At 57.9% G+C, this 20,382-nt stretch overlaps 1 protein-coding gene and 1 long non-coding RNA gene across 3 annotated transcripts in view; one reads left to right on the plus strand and one right to left on the minus strand.

Moving 5' to 3' along the window:
* Positions 1–20,382, plus strand: part of KCNIP3 (potassium voltage-gated channel interacting protein 3) — an 89,465-nt gene that overhangs the window by 11,942 nt on the left and 57,141 nt on the right. The window contains exon 2 of the mRNA XM_054547807.2: positions 1,244–1,409. Within this exon, the coding sequence (XP_054403782.1) occupies positions 1,244–1,409 (166 nt within the window). The remainder of the gene's footprint in view (positions 1–1,243; positions 1,410–20,382) is intronic.
* On the minus strand, positions 10,391–18,803 carry LOC129057627 (uncharacterized). 2 transcript variants are annotated; one of them, XR_008522253.1, is made up of 4 exons: positions 17,287–18,536; positions 15,641–15,730; positions 13,003–13,118; positions 10,391–10,683 (listed from the first exon to the last, which is right to left on the minus strand). It is a non-coding gene; the product is annotated as an uncharacterized LOC129057627 (long non-coding RNA). The 2 variants fall into 2 exon arrangements; XR_008522254.1 differs by lacking the exons at positions 10,391–10,683; positions 13,003–13,118 and adding an exon at positions 14,922–15,263 and having other exon boundaries at positions 17,287–18,803.

Consider the following 20,382-nt stretch of genomic DNA (forward strand, 5'->3'; position numbering starts at 1 on the left):
GGTGGGCTGTGGTCCAATTGGCCAGGCCACACCTGTCCCCCTGCCACCCCAAGCAGGAGGGGACAGCACAAAAGCAGCAAACTAGACCCAGCAGGTGCACAGAGGTGTGGCCAGTGGCAGCCTGCCATGCACCTCCCTCCTCTGGGCCTCATGGGCCAGCTGCCAGCATGGGAACTGAACATGGTGGGCAGTTTGGATGTCAGGATTGGGGGGCCTGAAATACGTTGTAGGAGAGCAAATCTTGCTGCCCTGGGGCCTCCACCATGACCCCAGGCTGTTGTTTTCCGATCCACACCGACTCAGGCACATGGCCCACTGCCTCTTTTTTTTTTGAGACAGTCTGGCTCTGTTGGCCTGGCTGGGGTGCAGTGGCATGATCTCGGTTCACTGTAACCTCTGTCTCCAGGGCTCAAGCAATTCTCCTGCCTCAACTTCCTGAGTAGCTGGGATTACAGGCACATGCCACCACGTCTGGCTAATTTTTGTATTTTTAGTAGAGACAGGGTTTCATCATGTTGGCCAGGCTGGTCTCGAACTCCTGACCTCAGGTGATCCGCCTGCCTCGGCCTCCTAAAGTGCTAGGATTACAGGCGTGAACCACCACGCCCGGCTGATCCACCGCCTCTTAGTGACCACCCATGGCTCACTCCTCCTAAGACTCTCCTGCCCATAGCTGGAGCCGTTTCTCCAGATCCCTGCCAGCCTCAGTGGTGGGTTCCACCAGTGCAGCCCTCCTGGGGTCACCACCCAGCCTTTCATTCATTCTCAGCTTGCCTCAACATGAAAACTCAGGCAGAGCAGGGGCCCTGCTGGGGGAGTGAGGGAGCCGGACCTGGCTGTGTGACCCTGTACAGATCCATTTGCCTCTCTGGTCTTCAGGCAGATGAGGGGTTGGGATCGTGATTTCTAAGGGGCCGTCCAGCTCTGACAACCTGGCCTGTGCCAAGGTGGGGAATCCAATGAGCAAGTCTGGGATCACTGCTGACATCCCCTCTCTGCACCCCTGTCCTCCCCTCTTCCAGGGGTCCCATCTTACACCATAGCCAGGGTGTAGAGTGAAAGGAACCTCCCCAGGTCTGGCAGGAATGGCCAGGACGAGGGGCACTAGGCATGCAGCCCTGGAAGGTGAGCCCCCTGTTGTGTTCAGGCTCGCCTCACCTAGGATATCAGGGCAGCTCGGGACCATCCAGGGGTCCCCCCTCTGAGCAGGGGCTCAGGGCTGCTCTGCCTGTTCCTACTGCAGGAGGTGACAAAGGCGTCGGACGGCAGCCTCCTGGGGGACCTCGGGCACACACCACTTAGCAAGAAGGAGGGTATCAAGTGGCAGAGGCCGAGGCTCAGCCGCCAGGCTTTGATGAGATGCTGCCTGGTCAAGTGGATCCTGTCCAGCACAGCCCCACAGGGCTCAGGTAGGGGCCAGGGTGGGCTGTGGTCAAGGGTGGGGGTGGGGAGATCTGTTCTGGCACTGTCCTTTCTGAGGGCTCAAAGGCCAGCCTGGGACCCCTGCCTGGGCCACATCGCCCCTGTCTCTATTGGAGGTGTGTTTTCATTCATTCACACCCTTCCCCATTCATTGAGTGCCTGCTTCACACAGGCCACTGAGCTCCTAGTGGGACCCACAGAGCATGGGTACAGAGAGCTGGGACCACACTGGGGTTTTCCAGTTGGCTAGAAAGACAGAGCCAGGCTGCAGAGTCCAACAAACCAGGCTCCACCCTGCCCATTGCTCACGCCCTGAGTAAGCCAGGCCACCTCATTGATCCTTTCTAAGCCCTCCGTGAGAAGGCAGGCTGGAACCTGTCCACAGGGCACATTTGAAGTTGGTGATCAGGAGGCCCCACCCTCAGCCCCTCCTTGGTCCTGTTCAGTGCACCCCAAGGATTGGTACTGGCTCTTTGCCTTGGGCTGCATTCTGGTGGTGTGTTAACGAGAGAACGGGCAGAAACCACTGCCCTGGGCTTGCCATGGGTGATATTTGGTGTTTGCCGAGTATGACAGGGCTGAACAGGCAATGGCAGCCTCTGGCGGCTCCCACGATCTCACACACACATGCAGACACCTCACACTCACACCTATGCACACACACCGGTGCCTCTACCACACATGAGTTTGCACACTCACCATGCACACATAGGTAGGCATACCATACACACTTGCATACTCACATACACACACACCACATGCAGGCACGCACACACCATACACACTGGTGGGATCACACACGTGAGTATGGTGCGTATAAGAGTCTGCCTCTGACTTTAAGGAAAAGGTGCAGACTTGCCCTTGACAGCTGCATCTTGTTTGCTGTCTTGGACTCTCTCTAGCTGTGTGATTTCCAGGGAGCCTTGGTCCCCTGGCCAGGAGAATGGGCACGATCAGGGTCCCAGCCTCCTAGGCTTGATGGGAGTCATGAGTGGAGGGGATCAACTGAGGGGTCTGGGCAAACAGCAGGCACAGTGGCTGACAGCCACAGCCAGAGGTCCATGCCTGTGCACAAAGGGACTGGCTGCTACGCACCAGATCCCCATCCTTTACCCACAAATGCCACTCCAGGGTGCTCCCAGCACGATTCCAGCCCCCTCCCTTTTGCCACCAGCACCTGTGCTTCCCCACACAGCCCCTACCCATCTGTGATGCTGTCACCTTGGCTGAGACTTGTCCCCAACCCCTTCCCACGGAAGCGCTAGCACCTGTGAAAGCATGGGTGAGGTCCACATGCACCCCCAACTTCTCGGGGACGGGGGTGGCAGGTTTTGCAGGTGGCAGAAACATGATGAGGTCATTAAAAGCACATGCACATAGCTCAACCGGGAAGGACCGCCTTCAGGGCACTGTTCATTCTGCATCGGAATGAAAATGCGTCTGTTCTCCCTTAGGGTGGGGGCGAGAGCACGGTGGCCATCGCATGTGCTGCGGGCTCAGGTCCACTCTGACGGGCACAGCTTCAGGTAGCTCGAGACTCAGATTTCCTCCACTTCAGTCTTCCAGGGTTTTCTTGGTGACAACAAGTATTTAAGGGGTGCTGCAGTGGAATCCTCCCTCCATCCCTCAGGTCCTGCAGATGCTCAGCCTCATCCTGCCGTCTCTCTGACGGGCAGAGGTGGCTCAGGACAGGCTGGGGCTGGTGTGCATCCTTTCCCGAAGCTTTCTGCACACCCGTGACAGCAGCAACTATGCTGAGTGGGGTGGACGGGGAGAAAGGCGACAGTGGGGCCGGCATGGTGTGTTCAAGTCAGGGCGAGGGGAAGCACCCCTGCACGGCCCACCCCTTCATGCCCCATCCCACCTCAGGGCAGCTTCCTAGAGGGCAGGGCCTTTCCACACCCAGCTGTCAGGACACGGTTGCTGAACAACTTGTCAAGGGCACACAGGAGACAGGGCCAGGGCAGGGCCAGGGCACCAGCGATGGGTTTGTTCCCCTGCATGGATGTGTTTACCGGACCTTGTGCCGGGACTGGGAGCAGATGTGAACGACATATCCAAGAGCCTACTTGATTGTGCAAAGGAGGCAGTGTGGAGCTCATCACCCTGATTTACCAAAGCTTCCACGGCAGCTCAGAGAGGTCACATGACTCAGCAGATGGCACAAAAAGCAGGGGTTGGGGTGGGGGTGGCTCGGACCCAGAGCTCCACGGTGCCCACCCTGACCAGCATCTTTGGTGGGAGCTGAGGGACGAGGGAGCCCAGGGACCTCACGGACAGAGGAGCTGGGACTCTGATGTGCCCTTTGTCTCCCTTGGCCATAGCTCCTGGGTCTCCTGTCTTCAGTCCAAACACGTCCCGTGTGTGTCCCGCAAGGAGGCCGGGCTGGTGTGGTCACACTGAGGGCTTTGTGCGCGTGTGAAGTGCTGTGCCGTGTGCAGATGAGGCATCCTCACTCTTTGGGAGCTGGCACAGGCTCTGGGTGCAAAGAACAATGGGGCCCATTCAGTGTAGCCCCACTGCGTGCTCTGCGAGGCCCAGCACGGTGTCCTGAGCCTTGGGGTCCTGTGGGAGGGGGGCGGCCCAGACACTGTGCCCTTGTACTGGGGTTTTTCCATTCAGCAGAAGTGGGGCCAGAGACACATGTTGGGAACAGCTGGGAGTGAAAGCCAAGGCCCAGCCTGGGAGTCCTGGAGGCTTGGGCGAGGTAGAACGTCGGCAAGGAGTGGACAGGACTCAGGGGACTGGAGACACTGGGCAAGGGCTGCAGCATCTGTGGCTGGGCCCTGGGTGGCCACTTCTGGGTGTGAAGACCCCAGGATGGAGTCAGGAGGTGGCCAGCAGCGGGGCCTATAAGAGGGGAGACCAGGAGACTCAGAGCACAGGCAGCCTGGCCCCACCCTACCCAGGAGAGGCGCCCCATCCTCAGCCTAGAAGCTCCTTGGGCCTAGAAGCTCCTCTTCCATGACCTGGAAGCTGGGACTCTGGCCTGCCCTGCATCTAAAGCCCCTCCCTGCAGGACGCCTCTCCAGAGGCATGGCCAGTGCCACAACTGGACAGACCTGTTTCTCAAGTTTGGTGCCCACAAGGGCTGTGGGACTTGGGTTTCTTCAACTGGAATAATAATGTCACCCACAAATAACCTGGGGTCCCAGCTGCAGACAACTGAAACAGGGCGGGCTCCAGGCCTCAGGAAGTTCACGGAAACTCTGGAGGACTAGAGAACGAGGTCTGAATGGGACGAAGCCAGGACCCCACCTACCGCCTCGGGAGATGCCTGGCATCCTGGACCACTCTGGCAGGAACGCTCTAGCAGCTGCTGCACGCTTCTGTGTGACACGGTGCAGCCATTCCTCACACACGCACACACACATACACACACACAGAAGCACACACACTCACACACACACTCACACATGCATACTTACACACACACATGCACATGCCCCTCCCCCAGAGAGAAGACCCACATCCTCCTCAGTCGCCCATGTGTCCCAGGGAGATGCTCATTCTCCCCGGGGTTCCATGGCAACCCCACGTAAAATCATAAAGTCACCACCACCAGTGCTCCTGGGAAAGAGGGGTAGCAGAAAGGCATGGGAACAAAAGGTGAGTTAACTCGTCTCTAATACGGAAAGATCTATAAACAGAATTTTCGTGTATTTGAAGATACAGGATACAATTGACATCATGAGGCATCAAGATACATGACATCAAAGTGAGATGTCAGACCAGTGCAAATTTTCAAGGATTTCTGAAAATTAACCCCTTTCCATGGGGTTGTAGTATGACATCTGTGGCCATCTTTAATCCACCACAAGGGCCTTGGCTGAGTCCTTGGTGGAGTGATCCAAACCCCCATTCCTGAGGGATCTGAGTCCTGGGTGGTCCTGCCTCATTGGGGTTGCTAGAAGCCCCCACTGACTTTCATCATTGTAACTGGCAGTGTTGCTAGGCTCCCTGGAGAATTCACTGGATTTGAGGCAGAGTCCTCCCTGCTCCCCTCGATAATAGGGTCATTCACTGGCTGATGGCCCTTGATGCCAGTTGGTCTCATTTCTAGTGAGGGGCCCAGCATGGCCAGGCGGCTGTCCCAGCTTCCAGTTTAGCAGACCCCCTGCTGCCTCTTGCTGGGGACCCATTCTCCCATGGGACTCTAAAGCCTCTAATCCAGAGCCTGGAGTATTGGTAAGGAGCAGCAGAGGTGCGGTGAGCAGGCACTGGATGAGGGAGGGGCCTTTGCGCGTTTTCCCGGGCTCCGGACTTATTCTTCTGGCGGGGGGGAGAGGAGCACATCCAGCACTGTCACTGGCACCTGACAGGGCAGCCCTGGAACCCGCAACTGGTGCCAGAACCAGTCTTCAGCGGGTCTCATCACTGTTCTGTGAGGACGGCTGCTTCTGGGGATGGGCACAGGACGGGGACGGGAGCCTGTGAGCCCTGGTCTTTGATCACCCTGCTCTATTCCGCGGTGAAATGAGTCTGTTGCTCGGGATCTATGGCGTGGGGGCACCGTGATGGGGGGAGGTGTAGGCAGCACCAGGGCAGGCCAGAGGGAAATTCACACCCAGAGTGACCATCACTCCCATGAGGATAATGGGAGCCCAGAGTGATGGCAGGGATGCAGAGTGGCTGACCTGCCACCTGGTGGCTGGCTGGGCACTGAACTGCAGCTGCAGCCTGATCAGCCCAGGGAGAAGTTCTTTTATTGAACCTACGGTGTTTCATTCTCAAGCAAATGCCAGAGGGTCCAGGAACAGAGGCTGTGAGGTGCACAGAGGCTGTGAGGTGAACAGAGGGGACCACTGGCCCACCTGATCGTCCAGTGCCTCCTCGGCCCCAGCGCCCCTTGGAGGGCACTTGTGAAGCACTTGCTGTCCCACACTCTGGGTGGTTCCTCCCCAGGCCTCCCAGCCCTTACTCCCCCGATCCCGCCCCTCTACCTCCCTGACCCCTGAACTAATGGTTAACAGTCATCCATGAATCAGTGTAAACCTGTGCCTCGGGCCCTCTCTTCTTCAGACAATGTGGGCAATACATGTACCAGGATGTCCCTTCTCCATGTCCTTCCCCTAGGTGGGCCTCAATGTCACCTAGAGTTGGAGCCAACATTTCTTGCAGTTCTGTCTATAAGTCACCTCCGAAAGTTTTTCCTCCTCAGATGGCTTCGAGACCGTAGGGGGCAGGTGGGCTGTGGGGAAAGCGGCAATGCAGCAGATACTGTGGGAGTCACAGCCCCCGCAGGTACAGCCTCCCTGCACCCTCCAGATCTGCCCTGCCTCGGGCCCCATCCATAGCACCTGGGCATGACGACACAGCACTGTGTGCACATGCAGATACCAGTGGGGCTGGGCGAGAGGTTGATACTCGATTGCTGGTGGGCGATTCGGGGCTCATGGCCACCTGGTCTGTCTCTCTCTCTCTGTCTCTCTCACCATCAGGTGCTCCACCCCCACAGCAGCCCAGCAGTGGGCAATTAGCTGAGTGCCAACAGGAGAGATTTTTGGCATTGCTGAAAACCCAAGAGACCACAGATTTCCCCTCTAGGGGCCTGCCATGGCCCCGCAGAGCATCCCAACTTGCCTTGGACTCATCGTATGTCATTGAATGTTCTGGGTCATTAGGCCCAAGGGGCAGCGCTGCTTGTACTTGGTCTGCCCCTGCAGAACAGCCTCTGAGCAGTACATTTAACTGTGGTGCACAGGAGGCCCGCCGGGCACCGCACCTTCCTTTACTGGCAGGGTTGTGAGGCGCAGCAGCTTGTCTTTCCCTCTACAAGGGATCCCTTGGCTGGCCTGAACTTGCATATAACAGAAACCCCAAATAACAGTGGCTTGATCAAGACAGGTGCATCAGCTCCTATATGGGAAATATGGGGTGAGGCAGTGGCTGGCACTAGTTTGGCAGCTGGGGGACGTCAGTGTCAATGTCTTTGGTTCTTCTACCGTTCCCCTCGCTGTGGCAATGTGGTTGCTTTGCAGCCCACACAGCCTCATTTCAGGCAACAGGAAGGAGAACCCACGTGGAAGGTGAGAATGGTGGTCCCCAGGTCAGGAAGGCAGCACTCACAGAAGTCTCTGGAAGACGGATGCTTCCATTCCACTGGCCAGAGATAAGCTGCCCTCACTGTGAGGAAGGCAGGGGAATGGTGGAGTTTTCTGCTGGGCGCATTTCCATCTCCAACAGCATCTGAACCCTGTTGGTGAAACTGAGGAAGAATGAATACAGAACTGGCATTCTCAGCCACATGTGGCTTGCAGGGTTGTTTTGATGACTGAAGACACTCACTGGCACCCAGAAAGGCCTTGGCAAGCTGCCTGGCTGTTATCTCCTTTATTGATTGCTAGGTGCTCAAAAATGTGGAGGGCAGGGGGTTGGTCAGCTCCAGTCATGAATTTGGCTCTCCCTTCTCCTCCACAGAAGAGGAACCGCTTCCCACTTCCCCTTCTGCATTTCAGAGAGGCACAGCAGGGCTGAGGGATGAGGCCAGTGGGTAGAGGTCAGAGGTCAAGAGACAGCCTAAGGCTAGGGCCCTACCTATGCCCCCGTTCTACTCAGGGCCCCTGGCCCCGAGCCTCCTAGGCAGGGGACTGTGTGGGAGCAGGCTGTTCCCTTTCTGGCTGCAGAGAAGCCCTGGGGCCCGGGTGAGGCCCCTCTGCAGTGAGATCACACCCTCAGCTGATAATCACACCAGTGTCACCTCCTCAGTTGGTGCTGGGAGCTCAGGAGTGATGCCCACCCCATCCCCACTCCTCCCAGCCCAGGAAGCCGCAGGGGCCCTTCCGCCTCCAGGAACAGTGAGTTCCGGGGGCCTGGAGGCTGAGGCCAGGCACCAGGTGAAGGGGCCAGCCCTGTGACAGGGGCAGGGGCTACTTGAGAGGGCAGACCCAAGGCAGGGAGACTGAGTGTGCTCTGGCTGCCCCGGGGCTCTGGGTTGAGGGGCAGGCAGACCCTGGAAAGGCTGGGAGAGCCAGAGGCAGGGACAGAAAGCAGAGGAGAGAATGACAGGCCCAGAGAGCCCAAGACACTGGGGACAAGCCGAGACCAAGAGGAGAGACGCTGCTTTTGAGAGACAGAGACAGACAGACAGACAGACCAGGAGTGGGGAGTCCTAGAAAAAGAAAGGTGTTGAGTGTCAGGCTGAGGAGAGGCTGGCAGAGGAGGTCAGGGAGCAGGCTTGTGGGGGCACCGCCTGCACAGTGGCAGGCAGGGCAGGCTGAAGGCAGGAGCCGGGCGGATCAAGCCAGGCCCAAGGACGGCAGGGTGCGGCCCTGGCCCGAGGCTGCAGGAGTGCCAGCATGGCTGTGGGAAGCACCTGGGAGGCAGCATCAGCGTCTTCTTCCGCTTCATCTCTGGGAACCTGGCTCGAGGTGAGGGCTGTTTTGGTGGGGGTGGGATGGGGCTACAGAAGGGACAGCTTTGGGCCGTGCCGAGGACTGGGCCTGCCTTATCTGGGGCAGGGGTGACAGGGGGCAGGGGTGGGCAGTGGCCCTGGGAGCAGGACCAGGAGGACTGCAGTCTCTGCAACCCACCCCTCCCCACTGTGACCTGGGGACAGTGAACGCCAAGCCTGGGATCCCCCACTCGTGGCCCCAGGGAGGCAGAGCAGATGGGGAGCCACTGGCTTCTCCAGGGGGTACACAGACTCAGGACCAGCCTGGGCTGGGAGAGAGTGGGGCGGCTCTCAGGCCAGTCCTCCTCCTGTGCACACCGACTCCACTGCCCAGGCCCTCCTTGTCTCCCTCCCTCACTGGAGATCCTCTCCTCGTCCATCAAAGGCAGAAGTGGTGTCTGTGATGAGGATTAACAAAAATGGGCAAGTGTGTATTAAGATCTCTATATAGAAAGTGCTCAGTTAATGACAGCCACCTCCCGAAACCTAAGCAACCCAGAGGCCTTGGCAGGGATGTAGGGGACTCCCTGAGTCTGTGCTTGTGGGCCCAGGCCTGTGGGGAACCGGGAGGTGGGTGATCCACAGCCAGCCAGTTCCACTCCCGGCTTCAGCTCTCCCTCCTTTGCCTGCACCTGGGGCTCAGCAGGACCAAGACCAAGGCTTGGCCATGGGGCCACGAAGCAGGCACAGGGGTGGCGTCCTGCATGGGGGGACCTGGCATTTGCTGGGAAGGACACTGGGGAAGGGTTGATATCAGGAGCTTCAGACCCTGAAAGGAGTGACCATCAGCAGTTTGGAGTGCTGAGCAAGTGCTGTGGGGACGCGGACGAAAGTAGGCTAAAGAAGTTAAGTGATTTCCAAAGAGAGATAAAATGACATCCCTAAAACAAAGATGAGCTGGTGTATACATGTGACATATACATCCCAGGACCTGGTGCCACAAGCTGCCTATGCTGCCAGAAGATGCTGCCCTCATGCTGAGAGGTCACCTGCAGCCGCCGGCTGGGCTGGGCTGCCACAGCCTCTCCAGGGACCAGGAGCTTGTCCCCCCATCTTGTCCCTGCCCTGTCCTGAGTGCCTTGCACAGAGCCTGGCACACGAAATACCTGTCGAATTCATGCATGATATTTTGAGAAGCATGCAAACGTAAGATTGAGCATACACTCACGCATCCCCAAACCAGCAGAATAACAGGGGCTTGGAGAGTGGTAGAGCAGCACAGAGTCTGCAGGAGGAAGGCGGACCCTGCTGTGCGGAGGCTGGTGGAGCTGGGGGCTCAGTCTAGCCCCAGGTGGCAAGTTCGGTGGCTCTGAGTGGGGACTCGGAGAGCCCAGGGTTCCTTGGTCTTCCAGTTTTTCAGAAGACAGGGGAATGCTGTGGCTACATGTGCTGTCCCTTAGCGGTGCCTCAGGCTCCCAAGCCTTCCCTTCCTCAGGAAGTTTTTTTGGGGAAGGAGAGAACTTTGAATACAGTGGACCCTGGGCCACTTCTCTGTGAAGTAAGACACTGGTGGGCCAGGCCCAGGGGGAGAGGAATGTACCCACGGTCACTGAGCCGCTGGGCACGACCCTCCAAGCTGGGTGCTCCTCCTCGCTCCTCCTGGCTAGTGACCCTGAGCATCCCTCCTGCCTGCCCTTGGCCTGGCTCCTTATCTTCCCCGGGGGGCTACAGCGACAGTGCTTCCTCCACTGGGTGGCCCAGAGGGCCAGTTTATTGCCATGGTGTTGCCATAAGCAAGAGTCCGTATTGTCTGGAGCTCTGGGCGCCTGTGTCATGCCTTTTTCCTGCCCCACAGGCGCTCGGGCTCACGGTGCTCCCTCTTGCTCCCTCCGCTGCGCCGTCTGTCTCAGTCCATGTTCCTTGCCTTCCTTAGGGAGAGTGAGACATAAGCCTCGTATTGGATTAGGAGGCCAGGAGGTGGCCACTGAGCCCCAGCTCAGAACAAGGGAGGGAGGGCAAGGGCAGCAGGTTTGCCTCTGCCTGGGGCCCCAGGTGCCTCTCCTGGCACCGAGGGCTGGGGCTTGCTGGTTGACCTCTGAGCTCCTCCCAGCTCTGGCGATGCCAGTTCTGGGATTCTCAGCAAGCCAGGGAGGTGCTCTCTGGGAGCAGGGGTGAGGAGGCTGAGAGCTGGCTGGGTGTGGACTCGGAGGCGCTGCTGAGAATGAGGTGGGTGCTGCTGAAAACACCATTGCCTGCTGCCAAAGTATGGAACCACATGGAGGGAGCCTGAGGCGCTGTGGCCTCTGACCCTCAGTCCACTAGGTGTGGCTGCTCTTCCCTGCCATTTGCATTAAATTTTCTGCAGATTCTGTGGTCATCTTTCAGGTGTCAGCAAGTACTCAGGGAATTCTTTCCAGCCCGGCACCCCTCCTTTGCTTCAGGACTCCCTCCCGCCACTCACGGCAGCCTGGAGGGGTTGGGGAGGAGGAGGCAGGGTGTGGTGGGGTGTGGGCGGGTCCAGGGTCTCTATGCCCTTCCCAGGCCTGCCCAAGTTCGCCACCCCTCAGCAGCCCCTGCCACCCCTTGGCCTGTCTCCCAGGTGCTGAGCCTGCCCCTTTCCCGTGGTCTTTCTTGTGGGGAGGATGGGACTTTGAAGATGGATTCCCCGGGAGCATCTCCTCTGGCTCCATGAAGGCCTCTGGGTGGGTGTCCAGTTCACTGACCTCACCCTCACGGCCACTGGCCAGTGTAGCCACAGTCACCACCCGACCTCCTCTAGGGGTAGGTCAGACCCAACTGGCCCTGCCTCCCCCAGACTCCAGGGGACACATTCAGATCACCACGGGCTTCTCAGAAGTCCCTGAATTGGAGGGAGGAGGGGACTGAAGCTCCCCAGGGTGGGAGAAGAAGGGAAAATGCCCAGCAATCCAGCCAGCCTTCCCTAGGCCCTCTCCTCCCCACCCCTCCCCAGCCTCTCCTCCCTGGCACCCCCAGCCTTTCCTAGGCCCTCTCCTCCCTGACCCCCCAGTCTCTCCTCCCTGACCCCCAGCCTCTCCTCCCCACCCCCCAAGCCTCTCCTCCCCGGCCCTGCCCCCCAAGCCTTCCTTAGGCCCTCCCCTCCCCAGCCCCCCAAGCCTAGGGAAGTCTAGGCCTTTTCCTCTCCGCCTCCCCCAGCCTTCCCTACGCCGCCCTCTGCGGGTGAAGGGGTGGGTCACAGAGCCGGTTTCGCAGCACCTTAGTGTGGCCTGCAGAGCTGGTCCTATATCTCTCGTGCTGTTCCTGGCTGTTGGGACTTCTCTCCAACTCAACAGGAAAAGTTACATTTAATACCAGATATAAGCATGGAGTTCACGTCAAGAGAGCGCCAGCCCTGTGCTCTGGGCCACTCACCCTATCACAGGGCAGGTGCCCCGGATGGAGCCCCAGAGACAAGTCTGGGGTGCAGTGGAAGAAGCGGGGTCAGGGCTGGGGCTGGGGCACCCGACTGAGGCAGCAGAGACCAGAGGTTACACACAAAATTGGGCACATCTGGCTTGAATTGACAAAGCGTCATTCTGACGCACTAAAAATGCCATTCTGGAAATAGACACTGAGTGCATGTCAAGGTTCTGTTGAACTCCCTAATGAGGGAACTAACAGAATGACAGAGCTGATTTAAAAGAGAAACATGGGGCTCTTTAGAGAGGGTGGGAACAAAAGGCACACAGAGACAGGGCTGCTCAGTTAAACAGAAGGGACGTGAAACTGAGAAAGACCCAGGTGAGTGAGGCCACTGCCTGCAGGGTTATCTTCTCTGCCAGAGGGAAGAGGAAACCATAGCATCTGTAACCGTGTTACAGGCCTGGAAGACAGCGGAGCCCTAATCAACCGTGCAGCTTAGTTCTGCTCCTCCGAGAGTCAGATCCCACGACCGCCATGCTAGGCAGTGCCTGGCGGGACCTCAAAGGCCCGTCAGTGCTCCTCAGGCCACATTTCCAAAACTCTTAAGCATCTCATCTCTGCCACTCATGGCTCTGTGTGAAGCAAATTGCTTCTAACCTCTCTGAGCCTCAGTTTCCTCATCTGCAAAATGGCCATAAGAATAATGAGGTTGGCAGGGCCTGGCGGCTCATGCCTGTAATCCCAGCACTTTGGGAGGCCGAGGTGGGCAGATTGCTTGAGCCCAGAGTTCGAGACCAGCTTGGGCACACAGTGAGATCCAATCTCTACAAAAAATACAAAAATTAGCTGGATATGGTGACACACACCTGTGGTCCTAGCTACTTGCAGGGAACATGGGCAGATTGCTTGAACCCGGGAGGTCAAGGCTGCAGTGAGCTGTGTTTGTGCCACTGCACTCCAGCCTGGGTAACGGAGTGAGATCCTGCCTCAAAGAAAAAAATAAAAAAGAATGAGGTCACTGTGGAGGTTGATGTCAGAGGCACGTGAAAAGCCCTGTCCCCGTGGGACAGCCTGCTGCTCTCCCCACCTTGCTGTGATCCTGGGCAAGTTGCTGGGTCTCTATGCATCTCAATCTCTTCATCCATCAAATGGGCACAACGGAGAGTGGTTTTAAGGATTCTATCAGTGTCCACAAAGGGCCAAGGCAGCCCTGGCCACAAGGGCAGGGCTGGTGATAGTGGGACTGGTTTCGAGGCCCTGAGTTGAGGTCTCGGTTTCCTTGTCTGTGAAGTGAAGGCTGGAGAGAAGGATTTTCAAGGTCTAGGACCAGATGTCTATCCCGTGATTTCTCCCCACCCCGCTCATCCTGGCACAGGGGCCAGGGAGCCTGGGTTGTGCTTGTGGCTCCTGTTCACAGGACGGGGCCTGCCTTCAAAACACCACCCAGCCCCAGCCCTTGGCAGCTCTCCCTGGCGCCTCTGAGTACCGCGAGGCCCTGTGCCCCTCTGCTCAGAGCACTTCTCAAACACTTTCCCAGGGCCTTGCCAACGAGGCGGAGTTCGTTAGGAGCCACCGCGAGCAGGTCCATGCTCTTCTTTACCCAGGAATTTGGGATTCTCCAGGAAGAATGGGCTGCTGTGGTCCTGGCCCCCGCTCTGGCCTCCACCCACCCAGCCTCCCCCATTGCCTGCCTCCTAATGGCCAAATAGAACATGTAGGAGGGGGATGGACAGGAACACTGTGGGAGAGTCAGCGGAAGGACGTGCTGACTGGCGAGGTGGGCAGGGCAGCCTCCAGAACGGTGCAGAGTCACCTGCCCAGGCACAGGGCCCTTTGGCCCCATGGCCACCTTCCTGGCGCCAGGCCCCTCCCCAGTATGCTGCGCGTGTGCGGCCCACATCCCTGCCCTCTGGGGTGCAGGAGGTTGGGAGTTTTTTGGGAAGGTGGGGAGAGGAGACAGGAGCAGCTTTCAGATGCTCTGGGGTGGGAGGAAACGTCTGTGTGTGCTTAGGGCTACTCAAGGAAAAGGCAGAACTGCGGTGGCAGAGAGGGCAGTCGGCACTCTGGGCTCCGTGGCACAATCTCCCAGGCTGGAGCTCGCAGGCCTGGCCACCCCTCCAGGAAAGGGCCCCGCCCTGCCGGCGCAGGAGCGCTCTCTGCAGGCGTTCCCTCCTCTTCCACCAGGGGGCAGCAGGTGCCAACGCGTGCGCCTCCCCGGACCATTTCACTCGTTCAAGTCACTGGCTCCACCGCGTTTTCTGTTCCCACCCCGTCACAACTTTGGGGCTTAAAGACACCAGGATCTGGCATCCCCGGGATGCCACCTGTCTTCCAGGATGTGTCCTGGCTCCCGATGCCCTGGGCTAAGCCCCGGACAGGCTGGGAACCTCTCCCCAGCAGCCCCTGCCCCGGTCCCTAGGGCCCCGCAGGCCTTGGGGTGGCAGTGACCTCGTCTCATGTCACCCCAGAGGCCTCGGGAGGGCGGTGGTTTTGTCTAGGAAGACCTGTCCTCCTGTATGGATGAGGGGCCAGCTCCTGCGGGCAGGGGAGGGGAGGGCCGCCAGGGCCACGTGCGGGGCTCCTGACTGCAGGTGCCGCGTCCACACTCGGGGCCTGCACCTGACGGGGCGGGGAGGCAGAGGGAGCCCGCGGCCACTGCCTAGGAATCCCCACCCACGCAGATAGACCGGGGCTCCCCATCTCCCCTCCGTGGGCTGGCAGGGCCTCTGCGGGGAATGAGGAGAGATGGGCGATGGGCTGACTTGGTCAGTGAACTAAACGGATTCCCTGATACAGATTCAGGTTTTCATTCTTGTTTGAAATAATGCTGAGAAGTTTTTCTTAATAACGTGAGGGCCGGGCGTGGTGGCTCACGCCTGTAATCCCAGCACTTTGGGAGGCCAAGGTGGGCGAATCACAAGGTCAGGAGTTCGAGACCAGCCTGGCCAATATGGCGAAACTCCGTCTCTACTAAAAACACAAAAGTTAGCCGGGTGTGGTGGTGGGCGCCTGTAGTCCCAGCTACTCGGGAGGCTGAGGCAGAAGAATGGCTTGAACTCGGGAGGTGGAGGTTGCAATGAGCCGAGATGGCACCACTGTACTCCAGCCTGGGCGACAGAGCGAGACTCTGTCTCAAAACAAAACAAAAGACAGTTTTATGACCTCTTCCAATTTGGGAGGAAATGCAAAAAGCCCAGGACCATGGTGACAAACCCCTGGCTGGCTGAGTCTGGGCTGGGAGGTAGAAGGGGGCTCCAGTCTCTTGCTGGCTGAGCGACAGGCAGAGGACAGGGACAGTGTGGGGAGGGAAGTGTCCTGGCTGGGCCCCTGCCAGCCTTCGGAGCAAGGTGCAGCCACACTGGTGGGGTCCCAGAGGCCTGGACCCCCACTCGGGTGGCTGAGAGCTGGCCCTCCCAGAGAGGGAAGGGCTTGGGCCTGGGCCTGAGCATTGACTGGAATCCTGGGACTGGAGTGGGGCCTGGCGGAGACGGTGCAGGAGCTCACCTGAGCAGCACGGAGGCTGTGGCAGGGAGTGCTGGCCGCAGCTCAGCCCAGCAGAAGGGGGCGTGCGGAAACCTGTGCCCGCCTCTGAGCCTAAGAAAGAACAGAAGAGGACACTCAGGGGACGTCCCAGCAGCTTGGGGTCTGGCTGAAAGCTGGGTATCGTGTGAGGAGGGTCCCGGCCAGGCAGGAGGTTCAGGGGGCCGAGGCAGCCATTGTCCCCTACCCCCAAAACAGGTTTCCTGGAGTGAGGCAAGATGCCCAGGACAGGGGGCAGGTCAGGGCACATGCACGCACACACGCACTCACACACTCATACACACATACACACACTCATACATACACACACACATAAACACAAATAGATACGCACTCGTACACATACACACACTCATACACACATACACACTCATACACATACACACACTGATACACACATACACACATTCATATACGCACACATACATATATACACACACTCATATACACACACTCACACACATACACACATACACATACTCATACATACACACTCATACACTCATACACACTCATACACACATACACTCATAGGCACACATACACTCACACATACACTCATAGACACACATTCACTTATACACACATACACACTCATACATACACACACATACACACACTCATAGGCACACATACACTCCTACACACATACACACACTCATAGACACATACACATTCACTCATATACACACTCATACACACATACACATTCACTCATACACACATACACACTCATATACACACCTACTAACACTCATATACACACACACTCATATACACACTCATACACATACATACACTCATATGCACACTTATAAAGTCATAGACACACATACTCATATACACACTCATATACACATATACACAGTCACACACATACACGCACTCATATATATATACACACACTCATACACATACACACACACATACACTCATACACACTTACACTCACATACACATACACACTCATATACACACATACACATACACACATACACATGTGTAAACACATATACTCACATGTGCACACATAAACACACATTCACCCCAGTACACACACTCACATACACATACACACACGCACACACACATTCACACACTGCACTCGGGAGGGCCAAGAACAGCATCAGGCCGGGCTTGGGAGGGCAAAAGCTCCCAAATTCTTAGTGCCCAACATGGCCTACAGGGCTGTGTGCCTGGCCCGGCCTGCCGGCCCTGTTCTCACATGGGGAGCCCTACAGGACACCCGCTGCTGCACCGCGGCTGTGCTTGTGAATGGCGGTGGGAACGCCCATGGTGGGGGTTGCTCTTGACTCTGTTCCTTGTTCCCCGGTCTCCCCAGAGGGCAGGCCTCCTCCGGCCACCTGGCCCAGGGGCAGCTTCAAAAACATACACGGGAGTCTGCCACTCTCCTGCCAAAACCCTGGTTTCCGTTGGTCCTCGAATAAATTCCAGATGCACCTCGGCCTACAGGGTCCTGTGGGACCCGGCTCTGCCCACATGGCTGAGCCCCTCGGCCCCAGTAGGCCTCCGCCTGGAACTCCCCTCGCCCTGCCCTTCCTTGGCAGGGCACTCATGCGTGGGGCCCTCGCTGCCCCCAGCACCCGCACCTCGTGGCCGCTCTCCCCAGCAGGCCTCGGTTTAACGGGTCGCCTCCTCAGAAGACTTGCTCCCTCTTATCACCACAGTGCTCGGCGCGTGCTGGCTGCCCAGTCAGATTGCACGGGACAAGTCACTCTCTTGCTGGAGGACTGAAGGCTGACTGTTCACTAGACCTAGACTGTGCCACGTCTACGGAACAAGGAAGGCTTGAGTAGGTCACCGCCTAGCTCCATTCTAGGGACCCTAGGTCAACCGGCCGACTCCCAAGGTCTCTGCGAGTACTGATGATGGTGCTTTACGCTAACCATGCACACCTTGTCTGTAGTGAGTGCCATCACTTGCCCCCAGTTCCCATCCCCAGGACCTCACTGTCCCCTTACACTTACGGATTCCAGCTCAGTGGCTCTGAGGCCACCCTACCTGCTTTTCAAGAACTCTGGATGTGCACTCACTCACACACATTCATACACACGCACACATACACACACTGTCACATACACTTAAACTCATACATGCACACACGTACACACCCACCCACGCACACTCACCATGCACACTCACACTCTCTGTCACACACACATGCACCTGGAAGCAGTGGCTGTTGTTTTCATTTACAGCCACAGTTGATGTGGCTTCTGAGCACCTCCTGGGGCCAGAGCAAGGGGATGTCCACTGTGAGGAGGGATCTGGAGTGGCAGGACACCTTCTCTGTCTTGGGCAGGTGCTGGTGCCCACACCTGTGCCCTCAGCTAGTTCTCATGCTAATCCTGCAGGGGGCGTCACCATCGCCCCCATCTTCCAGGGGAAGAGCTTGAGGCTGAGAGGGGGAATGGTTTGTCCGTCCATCCGTTCGTCCATCCATCCGTCCAACACACAGCAAGAGGCACCCTAGAGGCTACACACAGCAGGACTCAGCCCAGCTGGGAGGGAAGAAGGAGCCAGGGAAGCCTTCTCCTCTGCCTCCCACCTTGCAGGTCCCCTTCCAATCTCACCCCAAACTTCCATGCTAAACTTGCCATAGAATCTGCTGTGGTTGGGTTGTCAGGGACAGACCTGAGCTGGGGAGATTTGCAGACTTGCTGCCAGCCTGTAACGGACACACCTGGGGCTCCGTGGCCCCCACACCCTCTCAGGGGAAGAGAGCAGAGGCAAGGGCCCGTGTGCAGTTTATCTCGGCCTCACCCGATGGGGACTTCATCATGAGGATCTCACACACGCAAGCCTGCACCACCCCCGGCCCCCACCAGCTTCCCCAGGACTGGGAAAATGGGCCAAACATGATGGCACACTCTCCCCCTCCCCCGGCCCCTCTGGCCTTCATCGTAGACCTGCTGAGCTCTCATGGCACCAATGAGGAAACTGAGGACTGGAAAAAGAATGTGAACTGTCTGAGGTCGTTTAGGTCTAACTCCCAGAGCAGTGCTGCTGCTGCTCCACACACTGTCTGAGCTGCAGTGTCCCGCTTGGGAAATGTGAGGCCCACTCAGAGAGGCTGTGGGCTCTGTCTGAGTGCCTGGAGGAGAGTGGTGGGGCGGGCAGTGGGCAGCTGAGCTGTTTCCAAGCACTGATCTCACAAAGGAAGTGGTGACTCTGGGGAAGGCGGGCTGGACGCCGCTGAGTGCCTGCTTAGGTGCATGTACCCATGTGTGTGGCACATGCATGTGTGTGCACACTCCTGTGTGTGTGAGCTTGCTCACCACCTTCAGGTCGTCTGTGACTGCCGTGCCTGTGTGCTGGGGAAGGGCTTGGGTGCTATTCTTGGGGCAGCATTCTCAGTCTACAGTCAGATCTGCTAACTGACCACCAGGGAGCCTGGCCTGAGCAGGCATTGCTCCCCAGTACCAGACTCAGGGTGGGGAAGAGTGTGCCCCAGCACACACCTTGGAGGAAGAAACACAGGTCAGATGTCTTTCAGTTCTAACTGCCTCTGAGCTCTGGCCTTTGCTGGGCCTTAGCTATGCCCTCAGGAATGCGGGCTGCTGGCCGGGGCCAGGGACACCTCTCAGTGACCCATGGAAGGAAGAGGGGAGCTGTGGAGGGGCGAAGGCAGAGAATGGATGGGTCTCAGTGTAGCCCAGCGGTTCCTAGGAAGGGTGGGAGGGCTTGGACTGCAGAGACCTTGGGCAAGTCACCGTGCCTCTTTTGGCCTCCACTTCCTCATCTTTAACATGGGCTGTGATGAGAGAAGAAATTGCCTCTTTGCGTTACTTCAAGGATTAAATAGAACACGGCAATTAGCCCAGGGGTACTCCGTGCACAGTAAGTGCCTAGTTAGTGCTGTGGCTCCCAGCGCTGGGCTGAGCCTCAGAGTGGCCCTACAACCTTCTTATCCCATAGCACTCCTATGGAGAACATCCCACTTCCTAGAGTAAGCTGATCCTGTACTTCAACTAAGCCAAAGGTCTGGGGTAAGAGCAGAGGCCCAGGCGTCTCCCTTGATACCTGCCCTCCACCTCTGGACCACCAGGCCCCAGGCCAACAGGACTGGCATTCGCTGGGCACTGGTCACCCTGGATACTGCACTGGGCTTGCTCACATGCCCTGATGTGGGAATCACTAGCCCATCCTACAGGGGGGTTAAGCAGCCTGTCTGGTGTGATCAAGCTGGTAGGGCCCCCCTGTATCTGACTCCAGACCCTGTGCCCTAAGGGCACCTGCACCGCTGGGACTCCATCAATGCTGGTCTCACACAGTGCTGGCCTGGCTGCCGGGAGCGGGGGGACCCAGGAGCAGGCTGAAGCTGTGCCCTCTGGCCGGCCTGATAGGGGTCTGCTGGGCACGGACCCCTGCGTCAGGTTCGTGGCTGGCGCGCACGTTCCCAATTAAGCAGAGTAAATATTTACAGCCATTACGGCCATTGATCGCCTTCGATCCTGGGCGCTGCTGTGAGATGCCCCTGCTTACTCATGCTTTCTTAAAAACAGCTCTTCCCTGCGCGTCTTTAATAATTCAGCTCCTAATTGTCTCCAAACACAAACCTGAAAATGCCAACTCAGGGCCTTCGCCCCCGCTTTGGTCCCCCTCTCGTCCCCCCTGCCGGGGGCCCCTCTCCCCCTTTCTGCTGCAGATCCTGGCCTCCCTGCCCTGCCTCTGACCACTTCTAG

Source organism: Pongo abelii, chromosome 12 (assembly GCF_028885655.2).
Source record: "Pongo abelii isolate AG06213 chromosome 12, NHGRI_mPonAbe1-v2.0_pri, whole genome shotgun sequence".
In the NCBI taxonomy this organism is placed as follows: Eukaryota; Metazoa; Chordata; class Mammalia; order Primates; family Hominidae; genus Pongo; species Pongo abelii.